Source organism: Rhea pennata, chromosome 7, assembly GCF_028389875.1.
Source record: "Rhea pennata isolate bPtePen1 chromosome 7, bPtePen1.pri, whole genome shotgun sequence".
NCBI lineage: Eukaryota > Metazoa > Chordata > Aves > Rheiformes > Rheidae > Rhea > Rhea pennata.
In genome coordinates this window covers 19,294,524-19,315,542 of record NC_084669.1, presented here as the reverse complement: position 1 = coordinate 19,315,542, position 21,019 = coordinate 19,294,524, and the positions used below count along the sequence as shown (strand labels likewise).

At 37.5% G+C, this 21,019-nt stretch overlaps 1 protein-coding gene across 9 annotated transcripts in view; it reads right to left on the bottom strand.

Moving 5' to 3' along the window:
- Nucleotides 1-3,320: 3,320 nt before the first annotated feature.
- PANK1 (pantothenate kinase 1) overlaps nucleotides 3,321-21,019 on the bottom strand; it is a 48,107-nt gene continuing 30,408 nt past the window's right edge. For all 9 annotated transcript variants that reach the window (XM_062579916.1, XM_062579915.1, XM_062579914.1 and 6 more), the window contains 5 exons: nucleotides 12,270-12,523; nucleotides 11,065-11,241; nucleotides 10,533-10,656; nucleotides 5,506-5,631; nucleotides 3,321-4,868 (listed from right to left, as the gene is read on the bottom strand). In XM_062579916.1, coding sequence (XP_062435900.1) covers nucleotides 4,809-4,868; nucleotides 5,506-5,631; nucleotides 10,533-10,656; nucleotides 11,065-11,241; nucleotides 12,270-12,523 — 741 coding nt within the window. In that variant the 3' untranslated portion in view covers nucleotides 3,321-4,808. The remainder of the gene's footprint in view (nucleotides 4,869-5,505; nucleotides 5,632-10,532; nucleotides 10,657-11,064; nucleotides 11,242-12,269; nucleotides 12,524-21,019) is intronic.

The following is a 21,019-nucleotide window of genomic DNA, read 5'->3' as shown; positions in this document are numbered from 1 at the left end:
TCTCTAGTTCAACCCCATATGGTTTTCCCATCTCTAAAATTCAGCAATGTCCTGCCAAAGATCACTTGCAAGTATCTTGTGACAGTCTCATGGGAACATAACTGCTGATAACACTGAAACACTAGGACAGCTTTGCTGAGGTTCGAGCGCTCTACAAACATACCACTTGCCCTACAAAAAGATTCTTGTACATCCCCCCCCAACTATTCCATACCGTTGTTCTCCACCAAATCCAATATATTGAAGTACTGTATCTTAGTTTCCTCTCCCTCTTCAGTCAGCTTTAACAACTTTTACCATACATATACACACACACACACAAATTTGGCTTTGACAAAGTTGTTAAAAATGGGGGGGGGGTTAGGTGGTAAGGGAAATAGGAAAGAATAAATGTTCCAGTCCAAAAGAAGTGGAATTTGGTACAAGCTATCAAAATTGAAAGCAAGGAATCCCACTCTTTTGCTTCAACTTGCATTAAAAGTTATTTAGCACATTTACAAAAGCTAGATAATTGAAACAGCCTAGCTTGTTAAGAGGTCTCATGAATTTACGTTGAAACAAGTCCTTTGAATGCATATTAAACAATCTCAAACTCCCTGATCTTCCTCAGGTAAGTCTGCTCCTTCCCCTTCCCCACTTTCAAAATAAAGTTTCGCGGACCTGGCTATCTCTAGGTTCTAGGTATAGCTTTTCCACAGTAGTGCCACAGAGCTTAGGTCACGCAAAATTCCTGTCTGTACCAATTATAGAAAAGCCTAAATTACTTTGGTTCATCTATGTAACAGAATAAAACTCTTGAACTGTTTCTAGGCCCGTCAGATACCTCTGTAGGAGGAAACGAGGCAATCCTCCCAACCAAAAGACTACAGAGATACAGTCTGCAGAGATACAACTAGATACAAAACACATCTGAAAAATTCAAGACAACAGCAATGAAGCGTTCTTATATGGAAAAATATTGGAATAGTGCTAGAAGTCAATCACACACTCGTCTGTGGAGGAGATGCATGGGAGCAAAACAAAAGCTGGGATTGATGAAGGCAAAGCTTAAAGGAAAACAACAAAATTACAGTACTAACAGACTCATGAGATTGTGCTTGTGGGGAAGTAGACTAGTTTTCCAGGTAACAAACAACTAATGTTGCAGTAAACTTTCCTCCTTCAAGAAAGAATTTTACTTACAACAATTTTCCTCTTACACCAGACTCTTTAATTTCTCCTACTTAGTCATTTCTCTGTCTATTCCTTCAGCTTACTAATATTTTTTCCAAAAGCTTGCATTTATGGTACATATTCTAAAGCATTTTTTCCATTCTTTTAACTATGGCAACTGACCTATTAGCCATTTAAAATTTCAAAACAGATTTCTAAAGTCTAATTTTGTGTTTTCCTAATCACAGCTGTTTTAACTTAACTTGCAATCCCTTCTTTAACCACACAGCCTAAATTTACGCATCTTGCATAGTCTATTTATGTATTTTCCTGAATGACCTGTCAGGATTTCAGATTTGTTTCTTTTTGGACCAGAACGTTTTTTTATCTTAAAAGAAATGTTATTTCATATTTCTTTACTTTATATTTTAGTCTTCCTCCCCATAAGTTTAAATGTTAAGAGGACAAGAATATCCAAATGACAGAAATTTTATATCAAATTCCCTTCATGAAGAGACCAGGTAGAAAAACCTGCAATTTTTCTCTGAATTGCAAATAGCTATGAGTATCACCACTTTAGTAAAGCACATCTGTACCATCGATGTCATGCTTCCCTCTACTGCTTATCATCAGAAGTGCAATTTCTTCTAAGATTCTAAAATCTGGTTAAAACATTAACAAAGATAGTTTGCAAAAATTCTGCACGTTCATTTCCTCCTTTGATATACATGAATTACATATGCATTTTAAAAATGCTCTTAACAAAGAAAGAATAGTTGTTTTGACAAAATAGAAATCATTCATAAAGATGGCGGCTCTGAAAATGTTTTCTTAAGCACAATCAGCACTGTACCTTTATCACTTTGATATGTCTGCACATGGCCATATAGGATACTTAGCACAACAGTATCTGAAGAAAACTACTCCTTACACTATTTTGACTGAAAGTACATGAGAAAGTGGTAATGTTCTCTGACTTTTTCTAGGCAAGATCAGAGCACACAGCTGCACGGCCAGATTAAATTGGTGGAGAGAAGAAAGGGAGCTGGTAAGTAGCCCCCACATCCTGACAGCAACCTAATATTTCAGCAAAGTTGTAGTAACTGTTTCAGAAAGACAGTCTCTCTTCCCCAGAAGAGGGGTATTCCTGCCAAAGACTGCAGACAACCAACAGATTAAACAAGACAGAAAACAGCATCAGCAGGAAGTGGCAGGGAAGACTTCCACATACCATCCTTTTGTCTGCTCCAGTGCCTGCATATTCTCCCTTGCTTCCATGTGTAGGGGAAGATCACAATTCATTGCACAAGAGTTGCAATCTGCCTTAGTTTCTTGGTAGTGTCATTCAAAGGGGGGGGGGGGGGGGAGAAGGGGGGGAGCAATACCAAGCAATTTTTCATATGCCCAGCTAAAACATTTTTCTTTACCAACTGTTGAAATGTGTCCAGCTTTCAAATATGTCCCTCTATAAGCATGTTGGTAATGTTTATGTTTGGCATTGCCACACAAAACTAAGTTACAGTATAATGCTTCATGTGCTGTAGGATATTATAGCTTATGTACTTGACTTTAAAAATGGAAATAAAATACTATTTCTTTTCATTTAGAAAAGAAAGCTTACCGGTATTTTATCACCTACTGCTAGAAGTCCAGAATTACCTTGTCCTGAATCAGTGAAAGATTCTTTGATCAAAGGTCCCACTTCAAAGGTCACAGATCACTCTCTCCAACATTTCTGGAAACTGAAATAGCTATACATATGGCATTGTATATACAGTTTTGTTTCCTCTGAATATTCAAAGAAACCTACCCATCCATTACTTGCAGGCAAAGCTTAACAAATAAGCTTAATAAAAGTTTCATCTTGTTAATGAAAAATTAGAGGTACTGAGCAGAATTATCCCCTCTTATCTCAAGCTTAAGACTTCATGAAAGATTAACTACAGTCTGTTAATATTCTCATGTTGTAGTAGTTTATCATCTATCAACAAGTCAACTTTTAATAGGCAAAAAGCCTCAGAGATCAAAGCAATATAACAAAGAGTAAAAAAAAAAGTCAAGTACCAATGAATGATCATGGAAATAACATGTCACACAGCAGAAATGTCACCAAAATACTGTTACATATTCCACATAATTAATTTCAAGAAATGAATTCCACAGATGCATTAAAATCTTCAAATGGTAGTGGTTTTTATTTCTGTCAGACAAGTTAACACTTTGGTTAATATGTATTTACTTCAACATTTGGGAGATATGGAAATTAATGACTAATCCAAAAATGAAATCACCACCCTTCAAAAAATATATTGGATGATACATGTGAATGCATTTTATACTGTTTCTCTGATGAGCCCTTAACATTATGTGACATCACATACAGGTTTGCAAGACAGAATCATTTACAGACTGGTTTGCAGCCTTTGTTTTGTGAGCCTTTGATGTGTCTAAGAGCAGCAAGTTCATACATGCTATGAAGAAGCAACCTAAGTGCACAGATTTCCAATGGGTCTCAATTCAACTGGAAAAATCTGGAGGTCCACAAATAAAAAAAAAGGTGAAAATACTCTACTGGAATAAATACTCAAACCTTAGTGCCCTGAAGGGAAAATTAACATTAGCTTAAAAACAGAAAATACATTACTGTGTATTTTTCTAATTTTAAAAATCAGGATTTAAATAATGCAGCTATCAGTTGTTTTTGATTAAGATGAACTTTAAAGTTGCAGACTACAGAGAAATCTTCAAATAAGTGGAAGCAATCCCCCTTTGTCATCTAACACCAAGCATGTACCATATAAATAACATCTGTACTACAGAACTCTTTACATAGATCAGAGATTTTCAACAGACACAGGATTTCATTTTAGCGTTGACCCAATAATTAAAGTTTTAGTTTCCATCTTGTTTAAAGTTTTCAATAATATAAAGGAGAATTAATTCTGCAAAAGCAATTAGCAGCCTGTTTCTGTTAAGTCACAGGACTACTGAAAAATTAAGATTTTAAATGCCCCCCCACTCAGGTTTTCTTGCAGCCTTGCAAGCCAGAAGAAACCCACAGTCACAGAAAGCTTGTCATCTCTTTTTTTTTTTTTTTTTTTTTTTTTTTTTTTTTTTTGAAGAGGGAGGGTGGGGGGGAAAGTAGTGTCTCATCTAATGAAGAAAGGAGAGGCAACAAATCAATAACCAGTTTTCACAGTAAAATGCATCAGCTTTGCAGTTTCATTTGAAACCAAGAACAAATCATGAAACGTCATGAAAATATAAGATAAAAAAAATCTCCTAGAGTGATTACTAAATGAAGTTAAAATTACCACACTAATCAGTAAACCCCAGAAGAAAAGCAGATGCCTCATAGTACAGGTTCTACATTAAACAGTTTCCACCTTTTAAAATAAATCCATAAAATCTGTATGTTTGGCCACGTTGCACATATTTTCCCTTAAAAAAAGACAGTATACAGAAAAAAGTTGTTATTCCCAGTATGAATTCTGAAATATAAGCTCAAAACCCAGAAGTTAAAGATCAGCTAAAAGAATTTTAAATTATTTACAAATCCAGCAGGTAGAACTACCATAATGGCTTCATTTCCATCCTTGTAGTGGTTTTCACTCTCATCCAGCAGCATCTGCAGTAGTGATCTCTGATCAGCTTTCTCACTGATCATCTGTCATTTTAAGCAATTCTAGAAGAGCCCCAACAGCTCCAAAATAACCCTATAAACAAGGTAAAGACAAAACAAACCCAATTAAATTCCAAACCAAAACACAAACATGCCAATGTAAGGCCTTCAGTTCTGGTAAAGCAACTAAAAACATTTCCTGCAAGATATGCCATCCTATGCCAAGTAATTTCTGTATCCGAATTACGATGTAATTTGATTTTGCTTATGTACATGCATGAACATCATACCAAAATGAGTCTTCCAGTTCTCAAAATCTGTCAAAAAATGACATTACAGAACCACTACAGTGACACTGTATGGAGACAGGGCAGCTTGCATTATGAACATATCCGTCTAATCGTCACCTCAAGACTATGCTTAGACAAAGATTACTCTAGTTGAGGCCGTTATATATCCGCAGAAGAACAGGACTGGATAGTAAGGTGAGAAAGCAGAGGTAACAGATATACAATGTTTAGCAATAAATACTGCAAGATTAGTAATCAACTCAGGGAGTTAACACAGGGTATTTTCAAATGAACTTGTAATTAGGTGATATTTATGTAGGATTTAGTTTGTGCTTTCCCTTCAAGGAGATGCCACTGAAATTACCCCTTCTAATTTCACTCAGTCAAGAACAAGATTTTTTTCCCCCCCTTACAGAAAAAAAGTTTAACATATTTCCTTACCTCATGTTCCAAAAACAGAGCTTTCAGCTGTCCTTTGGACCAATAATCCATAGCATATGCTAGCACCTTCATAGAAACCATATTAATTCTAAGAAAGTTTCCAACAAATACCACCTTATCGATGTTCTGTAAAATTGAAAAGCAGACCAGCATGGATTAGATTCATCTACGCTATTATTCTCATTCAACATGTACTTCAGGCTCCATTAAAAAGTTAAACCGGGAATTCTGGATTACAATTGTCCAAATTTGGGTTTCAGCTGTTCAAACTAAAAAGCTCAAGAATTGTAGCTACTGACTGCCAAGAAGAGATCTGGCAACAGAAAAGAGGTTTTACTCCAAGGACAGGGTGAGAGGCTGGTATCACAGACAGCAACTATTTACTTAAAAAGCCCATGATCTTCCCATCAAGTGACATTTTTTTTTCTTTTAATTTGTCTGTGCATGATGTGGTTGCATTGAAAGCATCTATTAATCCTGCTTGTTTAATGAAGCAACTTTCCTCAACATGATCATTAAATCCATGTGGAGAATCTCTGAAAGCTATTTGAGAAGAATTATCTTGGAGATGAGATCTTTCACTATTATCTGAATATTGGTCCCATTTAAAAAAAAATAAAAAAAGAAATATGGCCAACATGGTACTTTACATGCATCACATTCTCTTTTTTCAAAGTTAACTTGAACTCAACAAGCTTAAGGTTTTTTTGAACAATCAGTGGTACACCATCAGAGAGCAACCCTTTCCTTCATGCACATCACTGCCTGTTACCAAGAATTTTGCCACTTATGCCAATAACTGTTTTAACAAACCCAATTTTGTCTATGATGTACAAAAAACAGATGCACACATTCAGAATCAGTGCACCATATGAGGTACACACACTAGGACTCGCACAGAAAATTCAGTAGGAGGCCAAACCTCCTACAGAGGAGGCATAAGCTTTTATGGAAGTCTTGGGGGAACCATAGAAACATTTTCAAGCAGCCCCCGTTGAAAAGTATCAGCAAAAAACCTGCCTAGACACAATTACTTAGTGTTACCTCATTTGAATCATACAGCTCTATAAAGTCTAACACTTGATTCTGTAGCAACTACTTTAGCACAGACTGCAGTTTTGTAATGTCCGCTACTGCGTACTTCACATACTACTCAGAATATCCTCGCCTGAATACTCAGAATTCAAGAGTGCTGATTCCGATGCAATAATTCATTTAGTATCTAACAACTTTAATTTAACATATCTGATAGTCCTTCTCAGACTAAACACAGAAAAAAAAAACCTTTAAGCAATTCAGATTACAGACTTCTGTCCACTTAGACTGCAGTCACATCAGCATGCATTCACATTACAAGAATGTGGATATATTGGAACTTATATGACTGGAAATAAGGATTTATCAAATATCAAAAAGCTGCTATTAAACACAGGTAAGAGCACTTCCCCTTTGCCTTTTGTCTCTGCAAGTCATTTCTGACAAAAGAGACACAAACATATAACTAGTTAATTTTCTTTAATGCAATACCAGTGAATTGAGTTGAATGTGCATTTAAACTTCATTTTCAGCAAAATTTTTTTGCTCAATATACATGCAAAGCTACTTTTATCAGAAATTAAAGCAAACTATACCTATTATTGAGCATAATAATAAAGAATGTTAAATCTAAAAATACAAGGCATATCTACTAGGATAGCAGAATGTGTATCAACATGCAAATTCCATAGCAGTTTTGTTTTCCAGCATTCCTTGGTTAGATTAAGAATTCTGTTAAAGATGTAAGATTACCTACATTTTGAAATAGAACAGAAAAAAGCTTTAGCATTTTTACTAGATATAGAAGTAGTATTCCTTCATTTTCTCTTTTAAGAATGGTCTTGCCAATTTTTTTTAATTGTTCACAGCTGAAATATTCAAAGTTGAAAGGTAGAAGTCTTAAACTGATGAAAGGCTGGTAGTGAAAGGCATATTTAAGCTAATCAAATTACAACATCCTAGAGAAAACATGCCCTCCTCCACTTTGTCAGGTTTTGTTGAACTGTTCAACTACCCTGCAGCAGAAAGATACAATATACATGCATTTGTGCAAATCTGAGAGTGAAATCTGTATCAGTGACGCAATAAAAAAAATCCTATACACACTACTTTTGCAAGAAGCCTTGCTCAGATGGAGCTTGCATGCTCTGCCAGAATGAAAAATGTAAGTCAGGAATACTGGTTTCCTTTCTGTAGTCTATTGTGCTTAGGACAGACCGTTTCAAATGATGTGTAGCCAAATGGTTCCAGAGTATGGAATTTTGTTCTGCTCTGCTGCCAACTTTGCACAGCAAATTTAGCTTTGAAGTTCTGTAGACAAAATATTTAATTTATTCCCCAGCCTCATTCTTTTCCTGAACATATGCAAGTAATTTTTATAACAACGTTAAAGCTGCATTCATTGAAAGAAAAAAAAAAAATCAAAACTCATACTTCAGGGCATAAACTGATTTTGTCAAAGAACCTAAAGTGAGCTTCACCATAATCCTAACGTAACACACACAAATACTCCATAAGAGACTATATCACATTCAACTGGTGTTTAAATATCTAAATCCTTTTTAGGCATTTCAGTCATCAAGCTTGGTGAGAATCAGAGCTAAATCTCCCAAATACAATTTAGTTGTCTCAATTATTTAAGTAGAACAATAGCACTACTTTTTTCTGAGCGTAAGATATATGGAGATCAGTCAAATCACTAGAAGTGAGTAGCTTTGCCTCATTGATGACTTACAATGAAATATCATGTTTGTAATTTTTCCCCCAATAACATAAAGCTATAAAACGAATTTTTTTTCTCCTCTCAAGCTACAGAAGAATTTACTGCTAAAGGGTTGGAGAAAATCTATTTTGACATTGAGTGGGAAATGAAGGATACTTAGCATATCAAACAACATTCCTCCATAAATTCTATGGATCCTATCCATTTAAGTAAGCTTATCCACAAAACAAAAATGATAGTTTTTTTCATAATGACTCAAAAGCATTAGAGTTACATTAGTGGCCCATTTCTTCCTCTGAATGCATCACATGTGGTTCCCTGCTGAAACTCTCCATGCTTTGATAGCCCTGTACAATGCTGCTTGAACTCCATGCCACAAGGCAACACTGTAAAGAAGCTGAAAGCAAAGAGAACATTGAAAGAGAATCATCAGGACTGAAAATGTTAAACTGCCAAAAAAAGTGTATGTAGACACTTTTCAGAATGCATGGAAGTTATCAGTGGCAACTGACAGAGGCACATGCTGAGACTTGTGCTGTTCGACATATTTAAAAAGTGCTCTAGAAAGGGGAATTAGCAACACAGTGATAACATTTATTGACATCCAAAGTTATTCAGGAGAGTCAAAATTAAAAATGAGTAGCAAAGCAATGCTGAAGAGTCCTATAATACTGACTGAGACTAGGTAGTAAAATGGCAGATGAAATCTAGGTTAAAAAAAAAAACAATGAAAAGAAGGCAGAGAGACACATTCTATCAGTATTCAGACACAGTGATGGACTCAAAATTAGCTATTACCACTCAGGAAGGACTGTGGAGGGACTGTAGATGGTTTTTCAAAAATGAGCTCCATTCTTAATGGCAAAGACAAAAAACCCCACACCAAACGTTAAAAACTGTTAGTAAGAGAACTGGTAAAACAGAATTCATCAATATGTCGTTGCATAAATTCAAGGAAACCAGCACATTCTGAATACAGCATGAAGATCTGATCATTCTATCTTAAAATCAGAACTATAAAAAGATTAAAAGGAACAAAATTAAAATGAAAAGGAGACACAATGTTTTCCATAGAAGGGGGAGACTACAAGTATCAGGTCATTTTGTCTTGAAAAAATACAGACAGATGTTGCAAAAGAGGGATGTGGGTGTACATATATAAAAAGCCCACAGAAGAGGACCAGTGATAAATGATTTACTATTAATGATTTACTATGGGCAGAAATTGAACCACAGGAAGTTCTGCCTGACCGTGAGGGGGAATTTCTTTCCTGTGACAGTGATGGAGCCCTGGACCAGGTTGCCCAGAGAGGTGGTGGAGTCTCCTTCTCTGGAGATACTCAAGGCCTGCCTGGACGCAACCCTGTCTAACATGCCCTAGGTGATCCTGCTGAGCAGGGAGGTTGGACTAGATTGGACTAGATGATCTCCAGAGGTCCCTTCCAGCCTTACTGATTCTATGATTCTATGATTTCTCCTAAAGGAAAACACTAGATGGCATCCACTAGAGTCATTAGGTATGAGAGCTTCCCCCCACTCTCCCCTCAACAGGATGTTGCGGTGCTAAAGACATTCATGTATTTAAAAAGATTATATAAGTTTGGAGATAAAAGTGATTCATTACCACACATATCAAATGATGCAACTTCCAGCTCAAAAGAAGTCCCTTGATATTTTACTGCTGGAAGCCAAAAAGGTGTAGTAGTGGAATATACCATCCACAATTCTCATGCATAAGGAAAAGAATTTAACAAGGATCCAATAGGAGAGTTTGAGACAGGACACCAAACTATATATTCTCTCTGACCCAATATAACTGTATCAAAACCTAGAAAATTCTACTTCATCAGGCTATGAAAAGAATAGAGCAAAAGCCCAAGAAAATGCCTTTTTTTTTTTTTTTTTAATCTCTCATGGAACAAAAAGATCTGTTAATAGCTAAGCGGTGATTTGGATTACAAAGGCATTAATATCCATGTCTTAGAGCTTGAGAGCAACTGGATGCCCAGAGGCATCAACTGCTCAAGAAGAGCTTTAAGTGAAGCTCTCTCCTTTCTTTCCTACCTTTGAAGTGTGCATTTTACCCTTGTAGTAAGGCATATATATACAAAAAAAAAATCACTAGAGTTAGGATCCAGCATTAAATATATGCATCTTTATGAAGGCCAGCCATTAACTACCATATCAGCAATTAGCATTCTCTAATTCTGATAATCCGTACTGTGTTGTTTCTAAAGGTTTTAAGCTCATAGTAAATATGCCATCTTACCTCATTCAATGCACACATGCGAGCAATAGAACCTATGTTGTTGGTGATGGTGACCAAAGTAGCTCTGGCCAAGTCCTCTTTACTGATGGAATCTCTCTTTTCTTTACTCATCATATGGCCAAAGCTGTGTGAGGAAGATCATTCCTTTTAATATGAAATATTTAAGTGTTAAATGTCCTTAATTTTATTATCTCAGCCAGAAGTTTTTCTTGGATTTGATATTCATTGACTTGAGGCAAAAAGAGGAACATGTGAGAAGGGATCTCACTGTAAGGACAAAACAATGGGCAAAGAGACCTATTCTAAAGTAAATGTAACTTAAATGGAAGCAAACTGTACTAAGCACTGCTTGTACCTGTTTAAAAAAAAAAAGGAAAGAAGTAGGCGAGAGATCCTAAGCACAAGCCACTTGATATACCCCAGGTGATATTTTCATACAGATATAGTACATAGTCCAAGGACTACGCACTTGGTTCAGTGTGCACAGTCAGTTTCCCTGGAACTCCTTAAAAACAACTGAATTAACAAGTACCTTGAGGCTACAGCAGATCCTTGAAGGCCAAATCTCTCATAATCTCCTCCATAAATATCTTTCACCAGCTTATCCACATTGGTGCTGTCTCCTTTTGCAGCCATTTCTAAAGCTTCTTCAAATGTCTCACAGCCAGTTAGCAAACAGCACAGGCCCAGGAATGTTCCACCTCCAAGACTAAAAAAGCACAATTGTTTGAGACCAGTAGCTTTAAGTAGCTTTTTCCACAGTTGTTCAAATTCTTGTTTTCAATACATTACAGCTACCAATTATGATCTTGCAACTCCTACCTTGGAGTTTTCCCCAAGGTTTCTAAAATGAACCATTTCAATTCAGTCTGCATTTATGAGTGGCAAATGGGAGAGATTTATCAGCATTTTTATTGCTAGTCTGGACAGACCATCTCCAACTACAATAGCTCCCTGGGACCACATCTGTACCAGTAAATTTAAACAAGCCTCAGACTGCTTTCAGACCTCAAAGACAAATAACATGGGGTACTCTGCATCTACACTGATGAATTTCCGGCTTCCAAAACAGAGTAGTCACATCTGAATCTCTTACTGAGTATAGGCCAGAGACCATTCCAACTCAGCTGTACCTCACAAATTGTTTCAGAGACTGCTAGCTGACCCGGGCCAAAATTATGCTGAGGATAAAGTAAGGATACACACAACCACATTCTGGTCTTTACACCCTGGCAACTACTTCATCTACCAGCATGGTCAAAAGTCTAGGGCTATCAGTAAAGGGAGAGAGAGACCTAGTAAGATTCTTTTGCCAAAATCCAGTAGTAACAGGTATTTCTAACAAACATCTCCTGTATTCTGGATATAGGCCCTAACCATGAAGCAAAAAGCTTCTGTTTAGCTCAGACATTTTTATTTTTACTGCTCTGGCTGTTCTGGGGGATCAAAGGTAGGGGTGGATTCATTTATTTGAACAGCTCTATTCTGTAATTCACAGCAAGTTAGGAAGCAGGCAAGAACACCAACAGGAGACAAAAGCAGCTCTAACTAGAACGGATCAATAATTTTACTGACACATCCCTCTGCTCAGAAGGAATCGTGGACTATTTCTAGCCGTGCTACTAGTGGACTTTCATTGAAAACAAAGACGAGTACAATTTGGGGCTGCACCTATTAGTCACACTGACTGCAGTCTATTAAAATATTAAGGAAAAAAATACATAGGATTAAGTTTACCTGGACCCTGTGACTCTCTTATAGTTATCCTTAGAATACACAGCTAGAATGCTGACCCCTGAGCCTATGTTAACCAGCAACATAGGATATGGATTATCAAGGCAGTAAGGCTTTTTCTGGCATTGTTCAGGATCCGTAGGATTTTCAAAATAATAACACTCTGGTTGTCCATTGAAACCAACAGAATCAACATAAAGCAGGCCCTGGATCAAACAGTCCAATTCATCCAGTTTATGGAGCTGCAGGTCAGCAATCTGGAAGAAAACAACAAGAAGTTAATAACGGAGCATCTCAGTACAACAACACCGAGAAAGCCAAAGGCTCCCTCTGAAGTACTGTGATTACTTTAATAGTAACACATTATGCAATTTAAAAAGTACAAAGCTCCATCTAACCATAAAGTCTCAAATAAAAGGAGTCTGCCATCTGCCTGACAACAGGTAACTCCCAGAGCAATGACATGCTATACGGTACAGGCCTTTGGTTGGTTCCCTTGCCTTTGAGATACTCCATGTTCTGCAAGCAGTGCGGGAAACCCTCCCCTATCCTCCAACAGTCTGAAGCAATAAATATCCTTCCCTTCATCCTCATCCCAAGAGGAGCTGTGCTCTGCAGCTTTTAGCATTTCTTAGGATGCAATGGGCCTTAACTCCTAATCCAACTACTTTCCCCAGCAATTTAATGAAACATTTAATACAAGCAGCAAGATCAAGAAACTTCAGCTAAACAGGATGACAGTTCAAGCTTTACAAAAATGTACACTCTTATGTTAAGAGGCATTAAATTTGCAGTGGAACATTCCTGAAAGACCAGATGTTTCTAGAAAATTTCACAAGCAGACAGCTATTTCTTAAAATTATAACGAATACTTTAAAATGCCTCATGAAAAAAATCCAGTATTCCCAATTTGGTGAAAAACAACAAAAATCCCCAAGCAAAAATATCCTGACATCTATTCCCTGGTAAATTGTTTTCAAAAACATCATTGTAACAGAGGTCAAAAAAACAACTGTAAGAACTTCAAAAGGACCTTTTCCTTGAGATCCCACAAATCGCCCAAGACTGTACGTAAGCAGGCATGTCTCTTTGTCATAGCATTCTATTTATAAGAATTAGAAATTGCATTCCTTTCTAGAAATACGGTGTGATGGCAGTCTGTAGGAAGTCTCCTTTCCAGATGACATTGGATTTAGACCTGGGTTAGGGAGATGGGAGCAGAGACCATTCAAATCCTGAGGTCATATGCATCCTCACACCTGGGCAGTACGTGTTACCTACTCCACTTTCTATCCCAAAAAAGCAACAGGATGCTAGGAAGAGGAACTGTAAAGCATAGAGATGGTTCTCAAATATTTTCATGTTGTAAGATATTTTTGTAGCTACCTCCTATTTTTAATTCTGGAAGCTATATTAAGTTACTATAAAGAGGAAAGGTATTTCAGCAGAACAGGCATGGGCAATAGGTTACATTCTTCTGAGCTATTTAAATCTTTTCCCTTCTCTTCCCTATCAAGCAGACTCAAACCAGCAAAATAGACCCAGTAATTCATATGACTTCTGCTTGTCAACAGAAAAAAGTGAAGATGATTACCTTGTTTCAGTATTTTACTACTGTAACTGCTGCAATCCCTAGGTATTTTTCCTTGGTTACCAAATTGTTACACAAATTACAGTTGCAGAAATACAGCTTAAAAAGACTTGAGCTATTTACCCAACAAATAAACAGAATGAAAGCAAATAGGAATAAGTGTTTAAAGAAACATTACAAAAATCTTAAGGCTGATTTGCAAATACCGTGGATTTCAGCAGCTTCCTGCTATTAGGCAGAAAAAAAAGGCATACAATACAAGGGATTAACATAATAAACACTTTGTGCATTTTTTTCCTCAGAGAGAGATACAGAGTCTACTAAGATGTCCCTACTCAGAGGGGATGTCTATATAGATAAACAAACGTATATTAAAAAATAGAAATAAAACTCCGTGTTGCACATAGCTTGCCAAAACACAAGAGTCCACACTAACCAAGATCTTTTCTAGGTTATGCACCGTAAAGTCTCATTTTCATTATTTTACTGCATGAACTAGATGCACCATGACAAAACGTTATTTAACAGATACACGATGCACACACAGCAGTGTCACATTTATTTTTATGCATATCATTATTGAATGAAAGATACTAAATCCTTTTCTTCCAACACATGATTTTCAAATCTTACTGCTCATTGTTCACTCACTGCTGCACAAGCACGCTGTGAAACAGAAATCTGCTATTAGGGAAAGAAGAGTCATTAGTAGATATGTGGCCTTTACTATCAAAACCTCTATTCCTAACATAAGCCAAATAGAGAGAAACAAGCTGCTTTCATCTCTTCAGTGCTGCACTTAAAAAAAAAAAAAAAAAAAAAAAAAAAAAACAGGTAAGCATGAGTGACAAAGCTTGAAAAGAAAGAGCAATCAGTCCTCCAAATCTAAGAAAAAAACATGGTCTCAATACAGAAACACGGACAAAACCCTTCTTTCTACAAACTCACAGGTCAGTCTGGCTATTTCACATGGGAAGAACAGAAGAAACTAAACAGAAGTTTCTTTCAAGCACCCACAAGAGCAGCTTTATCAGGTCTGACTTCTCATGTATAGAAGACATAGCAGAATTTACTCATACTAGAATTTACTTTAACAAAATTTCATTTGCAGTAGGCAGAAAAGCACTGTTACTGCTCTCTTCCATACACAATATTCATAGCAGACCGAAACTGTTTTACAGCATTCTTGTTTTCATTATTGGAGGCAATAAAATCAGCATCAGTATTCCACACTGATCCACCTTTTATTCAGAGAACCCTCAGTTCTTTAGCCATTAGATCTCTGAGGCTCAAAATAGCCCAGTGAGCTACCACCGTTCTTGTTTCTAAACAGAAACTAGGGCACTGTTGCAAGGAGTGTCGCTACCCGGCCTCGTAGGAGAGGCCATTATAGAGTCGGGATCAGAATCACCAGTCCCTTTCATTGCCTATGAAACTGTCTTTTCTCTATTCATTCTCTGCTCACAGTGACTCAAGCAGCTCAACTGCATCACAAAATAGACGTGCCTGTAAACTTCATAACTAATGTATGAGCAGGGTTATTTCATTTCTGGTGCCATCACCTGACCTCACCACATTCTGCTCCTCCTCATCTTTCAGCCACTCAAACCAGTTCTGCCTGCAAAAACTGAAGTTTATGTGCCCAAACACAAAACAAAGAACCTTTATGTAGAAATACCTTTTAACATGACATATTTCCTGCAAGTGGTGTTACAAAATACATTTAATGATGTTTTCCAAACATTAACAAGCCTTACTAGGAGTACAGACAGCACAGCACTGAGCTTCTCCTGCTCTGTGCTCCTGCAACTATATTCACTATGTTGCCTCTCTAGAAATAAATTATGTCAGGAAGCTGTACTGTGAGAGAAAGAACAGTAGAACAGAGTAGTATGTAGGTCTCTAGAGGGAAAACCTGTGATAGTTACAGGGAAAATATATGCCTTTTTTAAAGGAATGATTTTTCTGTGATACAGTCAGAGCACAAAAATTCCTCTTTATTTTAGACCATGTTCAAATACTAGAGGAGGGGAAGGAACAGAACACACAAGACCTCAAGGAATTCTTCAGGACCATCAAAAGCAGAAACTCAGGACTTTAAGCAGATGTACAATTGGTTAAACACAGCAGAGAGGTAGTGAATGCCGCTACATGACAGCTCATGCCTTAGCAACTACCTTCTGAAACTGAATCAGTTCAAAGGGTATGGAAAAGGGCCCACTGCTACAGTGTAAATATGTTGTTTTAAGGGGAATGAAAGCCTGCCTCTTGCTGTAAACTTGCAAAGAGTGCTGGAAAATTACATCGTCTGTTCAAAATTTTTGTATATGCATAATGCCAAACTAAGTTTTAACTGTATTCAAATATCAGAGTATAAAATTAACTCATACCTAGCAAGACCACGACTGCTGTGACCACAGCAGGGAAGCTGACAGACCCTTGATGCCAGGAAGCAGCCTGGCACCAACTTGCTGCTTCTTTCAAACGTTAGAGAAGAAGTCAGATCTGGGTCAAGCTTTTTTTAATGGGTAGGTAAATATTTCTGCTCCAGCAACAAAAATGACAGACCAGTCCTCTTAGGTGATCCATGGGAGCAGCCATGGTATATTGTGCAGGGGTGGATAGGTGGGGGAAAAAAAAGTTTAATGGATCAGTATGGGTAGGCATGCATCTCTTCAGTGAAGCTTCAGCTCATAAGAGATTTCACTAAGTTTGAATTTCTAAACTGTTACTGAGTTACGGAGAAAACAGAAATTTTAGAACCTAGACGCAGTTAAAAGGTTCAGTTGTTCACCTGTCTCTTGAACTTTCAATAAAAAATATGAAAATATTTCTGTAAAAAACTGTTATGGATGTAACATTTTACAAGTTTTTAAACTACCAGTTAGAACAGTCTTGCTTATTATATCACTCCAGCTTTTATAGTCCTTCTGGGCTTTGCTCCAGTTTTTCCTTCTTATAATAGCTCAGGGTCTATCTTTTCCTCCCATCTCTCTCCCATTACCTCTCCTCCACTTTCATAAATATGTGCTTTGCTTTCTTTATATTTCAATTGTCTCCACCTCACAAAAAAATCCAAACAAACAAAAAAAATCAACATCTCTTTACATATACTTCTTTTCTAGTTTAGATGAGCTATTCTGCCCAGGTCATCCCCCACACTGAGACTGGGAAATTTCCACTCACATTCAAGTAAGACAAAGCCTAATACAACTAAGGGGTTAACCTAATATACTCACTGAGGCAGAAAAGAAGGTAGACTCTGCTCCAGTTCTGGGGAAAAAACACTTGTTTAGGACCCTGTACAGAAGCTCCTCTTGGCCACTTAGCTGAAAGGATCTCTTCCCTTTCCTAACAGGGGAAAGCAGCACGTGCTCTTCGCCTCCATTCCCCCCGACAGCTCTCCTAGCTGCTGGCAGCTGCAGCAGGTGTCTTGGCTACTTCACCCATTCCCTGGATTCCACTTCAACTCCAACCCAGTCTCCACAGGACAGTACAGCACAGCAGCTTTCCAGCCTCCTCAAGCAAGTGAGAGTCAACAAGTTTTACACCTCCTTAGAGGTAGATACAGCTCACTTATCCAACAACACAGTTTGCCTGAAGGTAAATACAGTCTACAAGTCATTGACAGCCATTCAGTTCATATCAGTTCACAACAGCTGGCTTTAGAATCAGCTAATAACTGATACAAGAAAAACATTCTCCAGCAGTCAAGGTTATTCTTAAAGCATTTTTCTATAGGTTATGAGGAAGAGCAAGACCTGAGTTTGTTAAGTTTGTTGGCAACAGATTTTTTTTTTTTTTTGATTTACATATGCATACTCACACACACTCCCATGAACGTTCTTTATTAAGTGATTTTTGGCTCAGGCCCTGCTTCCACTGAAGCCAGCAGCAACATTCCTATCAAGACAAGTCAGGATCTGCAGTAACCTATTCAGGACAGCAGTACAAAGACGCCAATTTCAACTCACTGCAATGGATTGAAATTTTGCAATATAATAGGTTTTCAATAAACATCTAGAGAACTGGACATACTTTCTTCCTTCTTTCCCCATGTACCTTTTACATCGACTTGCAAAATTAAGTGACAGCCTAAGAACTTGTTTCTCATATTAACTGCATACTTTTGTGAAAGTAATATGCATGCTACCATGGAAGAGGCAAAGCGTGTAAGAGATCTGTATCACAAGTAAGCAAGCAAATAGGCCCATGTACTCTTCAGTTCTTACAAAAGTGATATTACTTATACATTTACAGAAGATGCAAAGCAACAGCAGTTGGAGCAAAGAGGGAGGATGATCAGCATTAGGTGACAGATTCATCCATGCCTCACCAACACTGCTACCTGAAAACAAAGAAAGTCAGCCAAAAAGACCAGTCATTCAGAAAGGGAAGGAAAAGAAACAAAACAAACAAAAAACAGAAACAAACAAAAAACCCTGAGCTGGGAAGAGGCCTTTTAGCAGATCACTCACTGATGCTATTTACTGATAATTAAGTATAACCATATGGCTAGTAAAATTATTTTTGTGGTCTAGCTTAATGAATACAATGAGTTTTCCTACTTCTAAGGAAAACATTCAGATCATAAGAGTGAATCAAAATCTGCCAGACTACTGACTGACTGCAGCCACCAAACAGTCCCTAGAGACTTTTCCCTGTCTCCTCCTATCCATCATCACGATTCACAAAAGAGGCAGGCCAGGTAGTCAAACCTCACCGGTTTTACAGATTTACTTGCTTTTCTAAGGCACAGAGCAAGGACTTCAGGTAAACAGAAGATACTTCCACTATTTTATTTATTTAATTTTCTTTTACAAATGCAATGGAGATGTCTTTATCAAACCTATTTGGTTTATTTGGAGATTCAGAATCAGATAACGTAATAGACGGGCAGCAACAGGGTATTTGCTTGTTTATTTTAACAAGAACAGTTGCCACCAAAGAAAAGTTATTTTGGAATTTGAATGTTAACTTTGCAATATGGTGAACCTTCTGTCTTAAATCTACGCAATCCTGAGACTCACAAGCATTTAGAAATACTTAGAAATACAGAAATGACTGTTAAAATAATGTGCGTGAGGAACTAAAGGTTTGTAACAAAAGCAGGTTACATATATCATAGTTCCCTAAGCTTGCTAGCATTTAACCAGATTTTGTTGTAATTAACACTCAAACATACTTTAGTTTTCTCATATTGGTTCCAAGTAACAGAAACCGTAACATTTAAGACTCCCTAGTATAAGGCATTATGTAATATGAAATAGTCTAACAGTAGGATATTATACTTGGCACTAGTTCTCTGTTCCTCCAGGTACATTAGAGTATCATGTGAAACAGACATTTTAATGCTCTGAAAGAGCAATTCTGCCACCGTTGTCCAATGCCAATTCACAGTCAGGAGAGCACATCAAGACAGCCAGCTGCTATTACAATGACTAATGAAGCGTGCCAATTTACTTGCCAGCACCCAGGACACTTAGCCCTCCTAGAGATATTAAATAAGCAAGCCTTCATATAATGAACAGTATTTCTTTTGTTTCTATAATACTGTATGGATATTACAGTTTAAGCCAAGAAATGTTTGCTTTAAAAGAAAGTGTGGAATTGGATAGCTGTAAGAAGAGGTGTCCAAAGAACTCCTAGGCATGACTGCACTCCACTGATTGCACTACATTGCAAAATACCCCAGCCAATCTCCTATATACATATATTTTTTTAATTTTAAGTGTTGCAACACACCAGATGTAAACTTATATTGCAGAGCCTCAGGATTTCATGCCCAGGTCCCACTAGTAATTTACTATATGTGTCTTATTTTCATACAATAACTAGCAGAACAATATATAGTATTTATGTACTAACTGACCTACAATTGACAGATAGATTACTAAGTTGACTGGAATTACCAAGGCTAGTAACAAAAGTCATACAGTGACAGGTTTACTTGCACACATAACTTGCTAGCTCGAGATGTTCTGGAATCCGTACTGGGGATAGACACCTGCAGCAAATAGTTGCTTGACAGTTCCCAACCCACACACTCCCTCCAACCCCCCCATTAAAGCATTTAAAGCAGGCAAGCTGGATCACATCTATCATTAAAATGAAAAAACAGACATTGGCAACCACAAACTATGAGTAGCTTTCTAACTTCTTTGTTCAGTTTTGCCCCCCAGTAAGAAAGTCTTAATAAAAACCTAAAACATTTCTCACATTTGCTACAACCTGACGTCAATGCAAATCACCGAGGGGGAAAAAAAAAACAGAGATACACCTCATATGACTTTTTAGATTCACCACTTAAGTTAATGCGAGATTGCAGAACCTGGCTCAGACTGACATGGGCAAGCTGAAATTAATCTTGAGAAACCCCTGCAAGAACAACTGAAGAACAGAAAATCAAAAGCTAAAACTGCCAGCTAAAATTGTCAAGCCAACACTTGAAACGAGAAAGACCGGACCTTCATTGTAAACCGCATGTTTTCCCCAAGTAAAACCAAAAGTAGGAGGAAAGATGCCTAGACGTGATAATCACCAGGTAACTTACAGTTATTTTCTGCAACTGCACGAGCAAGGGACATTTCACTCTGAACTTCTTCATTAAGTTACTCTATCTGCCATTATCTGATGCGTAACACAGATGAATTTAGAAGACTGACCGTACCAGAGGGATAGGTAACATCTTCACAAAGTCTTAAACCTCTCACTGTCACAAGTGAGACGCCAGAATCACACCTGGACACGTTCAAGGATGCTCCAAAACTAAAGGCCCCACTAAGCTGTGACAGAACTCATCTTGGACTGTGGACTCTTGATACCTCTTTTAAAACAAAAGAAAACTGTCCCTTTTGTGGGCACAATCATCAGAGCCTAACTTTAGGGGCTTGTCCTTCAGGCTGGAGCCAGAAAAGCAAATCTAGTCTAGTGCTATGGTGGTTTACAGTAATTTAGGAACTTGATAGTCCTTCATTAGGTTAGCTGCCTTTATGTCCAACACTTACTGAAAATAGTGCTGCAGTGTAACAGCTAGAATTTGTGCCCACCTCCACAGCACTCATCCCCCCAAGGAATCGGAGGATATCGATCCTCTGGTAGACAGAGAATATCAACAGAGAAAAACTTCTTGTAATGCAGGAATGGATGCTAGGAGCTGAAA